This window comes from Molossus molossus, unplaced genomic scaffold (genome assembly GCF_014108415.1).
Source record: "Molossus molossus isolate mMolMol1 unplaced genomic scaffold, mMolMol1.p scaffold_m16_p_2, whole genome shotgun sequence".
Lineage (NCBI taxonomy): Eukaryota > Metazoa > Chordata > Mammalia > Chiroptera > Molossidae > Molossus > Molossus molossus.
Genome location: NW_023425355.1, coordinates 123742194 through 123754213, shown reverse-complemented (window position 1 = coordinate 123754213; position 12020 = coordinate 123742194). Strand labels below are relative to the sequence as shown.

The following is a 12020-nucleotide window of genomic DNA, read 5'->3' as shown; positions in this document are numbered from 1 at the left end:
GAAACATATCCTATGGCCTCATTTAATATCAAAGAACATACCACTGTCAGATCCATAAACTTATATTTTTTCCTTTTTAATATCCACAGATATAACTTCATTTCCTGGCTTAATGGATAATTTATTAAAGAACCTATACTGATTTTGCCCAGCCGGTGTGGCTCAGTGGTTGAGTGTTGACCCATGCACCAAGAGGTCACCGGTTAGATTCCTGGTCAGGGCATATGCCCAGGTTGTGGGCCCGATTCACAATGGGGGGCATGCAGGAGGTGGCCAATCAATGTTCTCTTTCATCGATGTTTCTATCTCTCTCTCCCTCTCCTTTCCTATCTAACAATCAATAAAGAAAAAAAATTTTTTTTAAAATAACCTCTACTGGTATTTATTTATTTATTTTATTTTTTCCTCACCCAAGGACATTTTTCCATTTTTGGTTCAGATAGAGTGGGAGGGAGAGAGAGGAAGAGAGAGAGAAACATCGACGTGAAAGGGACACATCAAGTGGCTGCCACCTGCACGACCAACCAGGGCCGGGGACAAACTGTAACCAAGGTACGTGCCCCTAGGAGGAACCAAACCCGGGTCTCTCTGCACCACAGGCCGACACTCTAACCACTGAGCCAAACCAGCCAGGTTCTAGTGGTTTTTATTTATTTATTTATGTATTTATTTATTTTTATTTATTTATTTATTTTTTGATATTTTATTCAGATAGAGTGGGAGGGGGAGAGAGAGAGAGAGAGAGAAACATCGATGTGAAAGGGACACATGGAGAGGTTGCCACCCACACGACCCAACCAGGGCCGGGGACAAACTGCAACTGAAGTACGTGCCCCTAGCGGGAGCAGAACCCAGGTCTCTCTGGACCGCAAACCAACGCTCTAACCGCTGAGCCAAACCGGCCAGGGCTCTAGTGGTTTTTAAATAGGCAAAACATTTTATTTGGATTTGATAGCAATTTTCTTTCTTCCCTCTTTAAAAAAGTTTTTTGAGGTTTTTTCACAATTTTTTGATTAAGGTAAAATACACATACCATAAAATTTACTATCTTAACCAGTTAGTTAGTTAGTTAGTTAGTTATATCCTCACCCGAGGGCATTTTTGCATTCATCTTCAGATAGAGAGGTTAGGGAGAGAGGGAGGAAGAGAGAGAGAAACATTGATGTGAGAGAGACACATCGACTGGCTGCCAACCACACGACCCCAACTGGGGCCGGGGACAAACTGCAACTGAGGTATATGCCCCTAGCAGGAACCGAACATGGAACTATCTGGTCCACGGGCTGATGCTCTAACCGCTGAGCAAAACCGGCCAGGGCTCTTAACCATTTTTAAGTGGACAGTTCAGTGGCATGAAATACATTCATACTGTTGTACAACCATCCATCTCCAGGACGCAGGGGTATGGGTTAAAATCATTCAAAGATCATCCAGCAAGCATGGCACATGAACACATGCCTCTCTCTTCCTGCCCCTGCCAGGCCCTCCTATGAATCAGAAGCTAACACCTAACTGTACCAACTTGAAAAGAGTTTTTCCAGTTGGTGACAAGAGAACAAAGGAAAAACAAAACTATAGCCTACAGTCAACTGCTCCTTCTGCAATGCAGGGAATGCATCTCTAGGAGAAACAAGTACATACTATACTGCCATTTCCTTAGGATGCTGGGAACAGCTGCCTTTGAACACAAGGTTGCTGAAGGAACCAGCCGGGCCCCATTCCCAAGGTCTTACACTTCAAAGGGCAGGGGGCATTTTCACTCTTGTTATCATTCCCTGCAGCAAATATCACATTTCAGGCCTGTTGCACGGTGAAAGAAGGTGAATGCCAGAGCACCTGGCTGAGGAAAAGCATGCGGGGCCAGCATGTCAATTCTGAAGGAAGCCTTCACAATGGCTCTGTTCAACCTGATTGCAAATTACTACAAAGTTGAGAGAATCCCCAAATGTAAGTAATATAAACCTCACCTGGCTCTGCACATACAAAATGTGCACAATGTTCCACTAGAAACATCCAGTTTGCCAATACTCAACTGCTTTTTTTTTCTTTATTGATTTTAGAAAGAGGAAGGGAGAGGGAGAGAGAGAGAAACATCCATGAGAGAGAACATCACTTGGCTGCCTCCTGCATACCCCCCACTGGAGATTGGGCCCACAGCCTGGGCATGTGCCCCGACTGGGAATCGAACTGGTGACCTCTTGGTGCATGGATCGATGCTCAACCACTGAGACACACTGGCTAGGTAATACTCAACTTCTTAAAGTAAGGATTCCTCCCCTCACACCCCAACTCTTCCATGTTTCCAGTTTTGTTGTGGCATCTCATATTCTAGCAGGGACTCGGGAAAAATGCCTGTTGTTTCACCTTGGGAAGCTGGCAAGCAGTACAGTTGACTCTTGAACAACATGGGGTTTAGGGTTGCCAACTCCCCATGCAGTAAAAAAATCTGCATATAACTTTTGACTCCCCCAAAACATAACTACTAATAGGCCACTGTTGACTGGAAGCCTTACCAACAACATAAACAGTTGACTACCATATATTTTTTTAAATTTACTTTTTGATGTTAGAGAGGAAGAGAGAGATAGAAACATCGATGAGAGAGAACATCAACTGGCCGCCTCCTGCATGCCCCGCAGTGGGGATCGGGCCCATAACCTGGGCATGTGCCTGACCGGGAATCGAACCGGTGACCTCCTGGCGCATGGGTCGATGCTCAACCAGTGAGCCACACTAGCCAGGCATATTTTGCATGTTCTATGTATTATATACTGTATTGTTGTAATACAGTAAGCTAGAGAAAAGAAAATGTTATTAAGAAAATCATAAGGAAGAGAAAATACATTTACCAGTATTTATTGAAAAAAATCTGCATTTCAGTGGACCCATGCACTTCAAACCCATATTATTCAAGGGTCAGCTATAGTATAAAAAATGCATATTTGGGAATGAGGTAGTAAATGAGGAGTGGGATGGGGTGGGGACACTGAACTAGAAATCAAACTCTTCTACCAGCTGAGAAATTGTAGGGGCACAGATAAATTGTTCGATTACTCAAACAATAATAAAAACCCCAAACTCTACTTTTTCTATTCTCCTCAAAGGGTTGGTGAGGATTAAATGAGAGAATTCAGGTGAGCAAAGGTAAAGTATTATCATCGGTAGTTATAGTAATAATATTATTATCATCATTTCATTTCTTAATTTTTAATCCTCACCCAGGGATATGTTTCTATTGATTTTGAGAGAGAGAGGAAGGGAGGGAAAAGAGAGAGAGAAAGAAAAACATCGATGGGAGAAAGAAACATTGATTGGTTGCCTCCCATAGGCGCCCCAACCAGGGACTGGACAGAAAACCTAGGTATATGTCCTGACCATGAATCAAGCCTACAACTTTTTGATATATGGGACGATGCTCCAACCCACTGAGCCACCCAGCCAAGGCATCACAATATTATCTATAAACATGGTAGGTACAAATGGTAGGGAGAAGCTTTCATGATAGTGAAAGCAAACAGTGGGCAGTTACAGAAACAGATTAGGAAAGGTCATAACATTAAATAGAGAAACTGGAATTTATTCAGTGGACAATGGCAAAAAACTGGAGATTTTGAAGGATGGTGTCATACAGTAAGTACTTTTCTCTAAAATCAGTGTAAGGAGCCTGGCCAGTGTTGCTCAGTGGATTGAGCATCATTCCATGGACTGAGAGGTCCCAGTTTGATTCCCCGTCAGGGCACATGCCCGGGTTGTGGGTTCGATCCCCAGTAAGGGTCGTGCAGGAGGCGGCCAATCAATGTTTCTCTCGCATCAATGTTTCTCTTTCTCTCTCCCTCACCCTTCCTCTCTCTCTCTAATATCAATAAAGAAAAAAAAATTAAAAATGAGAGTGAGAGACCCAGAGTCTGCAGGTCAATAGCTCTCACAGCCCAGCTTACTCTGCAACCGGAACTGTCTCTGAAGAGGTGGCTGTTGGCAGGTTTGTTGTCTGATCCCTACTCTCAATCCACATCACAACACACACACACACACACACACACACACACACACAACTGTATACATATACATAACATATGAACGCGTGTGTGAGACTGGCACAACTAGAACTTAAAAAGTAACTGGAATGACTGAAGAAAAAATGCTTCGGAAAAACAAAACTCACATCATTCAAGTGGTTTTATAATTGGATTTAAAAAACAGCATAGCCCTGGCCAGTTTGGCTCAGTGGTTAGCGCGTCAGCCTGCAGTCCAGAGAGACCCGGGTTCGGTTCCCGCTAAGGGCATGTGCCTCGGTTGCAGTTTGTCCCCGACCCTGATTGGGTCTTGCGGGTGGCAGCCACTCGATATGTCCCTTTCACATCGATGTTTCTATCTCTCTCTTCCTCTCTCTCCCTCCTGCTCTATCTGAACAAAAAATGAAAATATATCCTCAGGTGAGGATAAAAAAAAAACAACAAAAAACAACAGCATAATAAATCTGGACTACTTGTGGTCATTAGTATTCACTGTATGAAAGTTACTTGTATCTACATTCTGGAATAGGAACATTAATGCAGCAACACACAAGAAAAACTCTAGAGGTAGCGATAGTCTGTTCACATTTTGGGAGTATGAGGTAAAAAAATGCATTTATTTCTCCACACCTATTTTACATTCGCAGCGAATTTGCCACAATTTTGGCAAAACAAGCCCAAAAGTATCTACAACTCTACATGAGTGGGCCTACTATATGTGCATTTGGTCCATTTGCTCAGTTAACTATTGAATTAATGCTCAAACTGCTTTAAACATCGAAATATTCACAATGTTTGCCCTGGCTGGTTTGGTTCAGTGGTTAGAGCACCAGCCTGTGGACCAGAGAGTCCCAGGTTAGGTTCCGGCTAAGGTCATGCACCTCGGTTGCAGTTTGTCCCCAGTTCCAGTTGGGGTCATGCGGGTGGCAGCCACTCGATGTGTGTCTCTCACATCAATGTTTCTCTCTCTGTCTTCCTCCCTCTCTCTCTATCTAAAGATAAATGCAAAAATGTCCTTGGGTGAGGATAAAAAAAAAAAAAGGCAATGGGGCAGGATAAGAAAGAGAATGGACCAGACTTCGTTGAGCTAGTCATGGGCATTAGCAGAGGGTACAAACCTCTGACCTTGTGATAAGACTATGGGAAGGCCTTGGAATAGTAGAGAAATGTCAAAGATACAAAAGGAAAATTAAAATAAAGATGGCTGTGTCAACCAGTTACCAACAGACACTAAAAGGAGGCTGTAATGATAGAGTTAGGTAAGAATAAAAAAACTAAGAGACTCACCTATGAAAGTCTTTTCCTTATATAGGATTTCTATGGCTGGATATTTATTTCCTCCCTTGCTGACCCACTGCACATTCCCGTTCCTCCCAGCACCTCAGTAACCATGGGGTACCAGCTGCAGACACAGATTTCTTTTCCTCCCTCTGAACATCCTCCCTCCCCCAAACCCAAAGTTCCTGAAGCCATTGCCTAAAGAGGTTTCAAATATCAAAAATCCTCGATCTACCTTCCTATAGATGAGCTATGTGAGAAATTCAAGTTCTGTGTTTTAAATATCAATATCTAGCCCATTGGTGTGGCTCAGTGGTTGTGCATCGACCCATGCACCAAGAGGTCACCAGTTTGATTCCCAGTCAGGGCACATGCCCAAGTTGTGGGCCCGATCCCCAGTGGGGGGCATGTAGGAGGCGGCCAATCGATGTTCTCTCTCATTGATATTTCTCTCTCTCTCCCTCTCCTTTCCTCTCTCTCTCTCCAAAAATCAATGAAGAAAAAAAAAATTTTAAATAAATAAAAAAAATCAATATCAAAAACAGAGAACAATAAATATATTACTTAAGAAGGTGAATGACTTACAAATTGGAAGCAGCTTCTGACACTCGGCTCAATGTTACTGCCCCCAAAAGATGCAACTTCACCCAACTGTCTTGGGATTTGGATGGAATCATGCAGAAGGAGGCCCAGCCGACGCTGGTCACAAAATCCTGTTGAGCTTGCCACTTGCTTGAAAAGGTCTACAAAGGGAAGAAGAGAATTACAACAATCAAAAAGCAGCACCAAGTACATGCTAGCAGAACCGAATGGCCAATATTTTTATGGATAAACCTACAGACTTCAAGAAATGAGTTTATATAAAATTGACACTTGAGCTTTTCCTAAGCCATAACACAATCCTTTGGGAAATACGTTACAGATAAGACATAACTGCTTTAATAAAACAACTGTTTTAGCATTAAGAACCATATACTTAGCCCAAAGCACCATCCCCTTTGGACATCACAGATTCAAAAATGTACCAAAATTGGGACTTCCTTAAGAAGTCATGATCATTGACTTTCTTGTATGTGTTCCCACAGGATGCTGTATATATTTGTAATGAGCTCAGATCACTTTACACTGTCTCTGATTCAACAGGTGGCTGTCTTTTTGGCTGAAGAATGATATGTCACTGAGAGAAAGGACCACATCTTGGTCAACCATGTGCCAGGAGTGTCTAGGGTAGAACAGTAGTACCTGCGGACAGCAGGAGTCCAATATAGTGGGTTCACAGAAAGAACAAACATACCAAACACTTGCAGCTCATGTTTTGTGCTCAAAAATAAAATCATTTAAATCATACCTCATATTTAAATAAAAGTTCCCCGACAAATTAAATCCAAGAAAGCTTTTCCTACTCATAAGTACACTTTAAACTCAAAGAAATTAAATATTTTAATGAGATATTTAAGATGCAATAACCAAAATGAGACTGCACACACCACCTTTTACCATCACTCCAATACACACAGATTTTTCAAAATTACGAGCTATATTCAAATATCCCAGTTTGAAGTTAATATTTTTATTTCACCGACCTCAAAACACATTCCCTCTTAGTAGTTATTTGAAACATGGGTTCGAAGCTCCCTTGATGATTCAATTTAGTTATGATGTGTTAGTACAATATCGTTGATAAGGTTAGATGATAAGCTGTCTATAATAAGTAGCTACAATATTTAAAAGCGAAGAAATCCACAGAAGGATTCTATTTTATCCAAAATAGGTTCTTAAATGGTTAACCAAATCTATTCAGTTATTTTTCTTTGGTTTTTAGGATGAGAAAACTCAAGTGGAAACTACATAAAAGTGAGAGCTGAAAAGGCTTACTCCTAGGGGGGAAATGAGCAGTAGGACACAGAGTGGCTTTGGAGGAATTTAATCTCTTTTATCTCCTGCCTGTCCTTAAACTCAGCACAGCTCCTCATCCCTGTGAGGCTAGGCCTTAGGGGAAAAGAGAAAAGACAAAATAGATGAGATTTCTTTAATATTCCTACTGAAAAGATTTCTTACAAGCATTTAAAGGGGAAAACACAGACGATCCTTCACAATGGGAATGAATGAATGGTTGCTTAGTTATCTCAACCATCACTCCTCTCTAGTGTTTGCTTTTCATTTGGATTGACAAATTTTAAGCAAAAGAACCCAGTGGCTAATCAGTAGGAAATTCTATAAGGTGATCTTTACCCTGTAAAAAAAATGGCAAGCTACCGGTCTCGCCAATAATACAATGTTAGTCGCATCACAGAATTGGCTCTGTCAGTACACCTTGCAGTAAGATGATTATAAAATAAACACTGTTCCTTGCTCATGAATGCCAGATCGTAGTCTTTAAATAAGAACCCAAAGACTAAGCAAGAGCATGGATTAAACCTTCACATTTATTTTTCTCACTTATACAATGGGTTTGGAAATCAGGCTTTATACCCTAGGAACATGTGTTTTATTCAGACACAGTCAATATAATGCAAAATAATACTCTGACTGGAGAAGTTAATCCTCATTCTCTGTTTAAATACCTGCAATGTAATGTTTGACAGGGAACAGCACAAACCACATTTTATGACATTCTAAAAGCAGTTCTACATCTTGCACGAAGAACTTACTGTCAAATAAAAACACTATGTCATTCCCCATCTAGAACTGGAGTAATTAGCAAATATTAAAAAGAGAATACAGAGTTAATATACATGACTTACATCTGTACTTGTCTTCCAAGTGTGCTTTACACAGAGAAATGATGCCGGTTTTAAAAGATAGGACCCGGATCCTCCCTGTTCGTCCCCTATTATAAATAATCAAATCAGAAAACAATTACTGACATTTTACTAGACGTTAAACACTTTGCAGCTAAGAAAAAAACCTTGGCCATGGGAATTCTATTGACCACTGACTTAAGATGAAGAACTTTTCTGAGTTCATTATCTATTTGGCCGACTTAAAATGTGATGGAAATTTGACCAATGTGCCTGGCTGGTGTGGCTCAGTGGATTAAGCATCATCCTATGGCCTGAAGGATCCCTGTTCAATTTCCGTTCAGGGCACATGCCTAAATTGTGGGATTGATCCCCAGTAGGGGGCGTGCAGGAGGCAGCCGATTGGTGTCTCTCACAGACATGTTTCTCTCTCCCTTCCTCTCTAAAAAAATCAATAAAAGCATATTAAAAAAAAAGAAATTTGAGCAACATGACCAATGAATATTTACCAAATTTTCAGTTCTTAAAAGCCCTTACCTGAATTGTAAGAGTGGCTCTACATAACTTAGGGAAAATGTTCTTCTATTCATCCATGGAGAGCCACCTGGGTTTAAGTCGGTAAATGGATGGATTACTACCATGCACTAAGCTATTTTGGTTACTGAAGGAAATTACCTACTTTGGTTATTGAAGCCAAAGAAAAATTACCAGCAACTAACTGCTCTGCTCTCTTCAAAACTCTTTTAGATATTCATTAGATTAACCATTTCAGGCCACATGACACATAATATAAAATATGAACGTTTATCTCCACAAGAAAAATACGATACACTCTCTTAGAGAACTTTAAATATATGATCTTAAAGAGCAATTTAAGAATTACCTATTGCTATATCAATGCTTTAATATAGATACTTTCAGTTTACATATAAAGCTGAAATAAAGCATTCCACATGATAAATTTATTATTAACTTCATTATATCCATGGGAAATTTTTAAAATAATAGTTTTTCACTTTGTAAAAAAATGTCTTTCAATAATTTTCAGCTTTTATTTTTATGGAAAACAACTGAACATTAGTTATTGGTAAAAAAAAAAAAAAAAAAAAGGAATGTAGACTAATTCTCCCATTTAGCACTTTGAAATGACAAAGGATAGGTTCCAATTGTGATTATTTTTGGTGAACAATATGCTCAACTTTCAACTAGTACAATTTACTAAATCCCTTAGTCTAACAGAAATCATGGATTCGAATGCGTTAACAAAATTACTATCATTGGAAGATTTTCTTATCCTTTTCCATTCTTTAAAAAAAGGCAAATCAAAGTTTAGCAAATAAACTTTGTACAGTAACTCAGGTCTTCAAGGAATTAAACTATTCTCAAATAATTTTTAGGCAGGTAGAAAGGAAGTTATATACTCAGAATTGATTCATATGTCATCTGCAAAGAAAATGGTGCTAAAGTATATTTGAGAGAAGACCTGAATACAAACTCTTATCAAAGCAAATGTAAGGGTAATCCACAATTACAGTCCAGTATGTTCAAGGGCATGGTAGATATCAATCAGATTTCAATAGTCAGGTGATCTTAATATTTTAAAAGAATACCTTATGAAAATAACAAAGAAAAAAGGGTAGCCCAGCTGGTGTGGATCAGTGGTTGAGCACTGACCCATGCACCGAGAGGTCGCCAGTTCGATTCCCAGTCAGGACACATGCCAAGGTTGTGGGCCTGATCCCCAGTGGGGGGCATGCAGGAGGTGGCCAATCCATGTTCTCGCTCATCGATGTTTCTATCTCTTTCTCCCTCTCCCTTCCCCACTCTCTAAAATCAATAAAGAAGCCCTGGCCAGTTTGCTCAGCGGTTAGAGCGTCGGCCTGCGGTCCACAGAGACCCGGGTTCGGTTCCCGCTAAGAGCACGTACTTCGGTTGCAGTTTGTCCCCGGCCCTGGTTGGTCGTGCGGGTGGCAGCCACTCGATGTGTCCCTTCACATCGGTTTCTCTCTCTCTCTCTCCCCCTTCCTCTCTCTCCCTCCCACTCTATCTGTACAAAAAATGGAAAAATATCCTCGGGTGAGGATAAAAAAAAAAAATCAATAAAGAAAAAAAATTTAAAAAGAAAGAAAAAAGGGTATGCATTTTAATCCAGGGAGGTGGGAGAAATCTACAACAAAGGCCAAATAGTGGCTATGCATCTCCTTTACGAAAACCTTCCCAGCTTTCCAAATGGAGAGATGTTCTTTTTGACATGTGAAATGAGGCAGGTAATAATTCTGATGTCTAAGAAGAATTGAGTCAAAATTAAGACTAGTTCCTTTTGCTGCCTTCCTCAACTGTCTTCGTTAAGCTCTAGATAAAAATTCAAACTGGGGATCTCTCCTGTGTGCCGTCCCAAAGAAATAAACAAGTGCTAAGAAAGAGTGATGAATGGAGATGCCAATAAAACCTAAAAAAAAACCAAAAACCATACACACCAAATCTTCCTAAGTTTGAGGAGCTGAGTTTGCTGCATTAAGGGCTTGTTTGCATTTTGTTTGGCTCATCAACTCATAATCTCCTGCAAAAATCTCCTGAGTATCCAGCTAACACTATTCAGATCTGGTGACAGGTGTGCCAGCATCTCCAGGAGTACATCTGCCAGTGAGAGGGAGCCAGCCCCAAAGTGAGTGGGGGGATTCAAACTACACAGGCGCCCTGGCCAGTTTGGCTTAGCAGTTAGTACATCAGCCTGCAAACCAGAGAGTCCTGGGTTCAGTTCCTGCTAAGGGCATGTACCTCAGTTGCAGTTTGTCCCCGGCCCGGTTGGGGTCGTGTGGGTGGCAAACATTTGATGTGTCTCTTTCACATCGATGTTTCTGTCTCTCCCCCCCCACACTCTATCTGAAGATAAATGCAAAAATATCCTCAGGTGAGGATAAAAAAAAATACACAGGCAAGAAAGGGAAAGAACCAATGGCTATATATTGATTCATTGTAAAAAGAAATGAGTATCTCAGGATTTTGCTTGTTTTCTAATCTGAGAGCAATCAGCATTCTAGCTCTTACCTCCTAGTTTATCAAAACAAAATATTTTCAGCTCCAATAAATGCAAAAATGATTGATCACAGGGACTGCATTCAGTCACACAGGGACTGCATTAGGTCACACAGCTTCATGAAACTTTCAACCGTAGGACCATATTTCTAGACTGGGGCCCTGGCGTGATGTTAATTAAACTGTCACCATTCTGTACCGTAAGCCTTCCGTGACAGAGTCTGAAAGAAAAGCTTGCCATACATACGTGTCATAGACATTCAGCAGCCAATTGAGACACATATCAACGCAGAGAGGGACATTGACCAGATTGTTGTGCTCTTGCTCCAGGCGGTCGTAGATAGTGGTCAAACAATTAATGATCTGCAGGATGTCCATGGGCTGGTCGTTTTGCTTGAGGTTGTGCTGATCCAAGGCATCGCATGCAGCTGAGAGGCTCAGGAGATCCACTGCAAAAGCCACATAAAATCACAAGTGATTCCAAGAAAGGGAAATCCTCCTTTCACTCGTTTTCCCTTTCCTTTGAGACTCCTGATAGACATGTCTCGTATCCTTTAGTAAACACCAAATCCGAACCCTATCATCTTTTATGTAATTATTTTTTTATTTTTCAATTACAGTTGACATTCAATATTATTTTGTATGAGATTCAGGTGTACAGCCTAGTGGTTAGACAATCATGTATTTTACAAAGTGATCCCCGCAGTGTTTCATGTATCCACCTGGCCCCATACATAGCTCACACCCTACCCTTTTTTTTTTTTTCAATCCTCACCGAGGACATTTTTTTTTTTCTATTCATCTGCAGATAGAGTGGGAGGAAGGGAGAGAGAGGGAGAGAGAGAGAAACGACGACACAAGAGAGAGACATTGACTGGTTGCCTCCCACACGACACTGACCAGGGGAGGGGATGAACTGCACCAAGGTACGTGCCCTTGACCGGAATCGAAC

At 40.9% G+C, this 12020-nt stretch overlaps 1 protein-coding gene across 4 annotated transcripts in view; it reads right to left on the bottom strand.

The window, feature by feature from the left end:
• Positions 1-12020, bottom strand: part of DMD (dystrophin) — a 2326146-nt gene that overhangs the window by 88675 nt on the left and 2225451 nt on the right. For all 4 annotated transcript variants that reach the window (XM_036270045.1, XM_036270042.1, XM_036270043.1 and 1 more), the window contains 3 exons: positions 11316-11517; positions 8036-8121; positions 5877-6034 (listed from right to left, as the gene is read on the bottom strand). In XM_036270045.1, coding sequence (XP_036125938.1) covers positions 5877-6034; positions 8036-8121; positions 11316-11517 — 446 coding nt within the window. The remainder of the gene's footprint in view (positions 1-5876; positions 6035-8035; positions 8122-11315; positions 11518-12020) is intronic.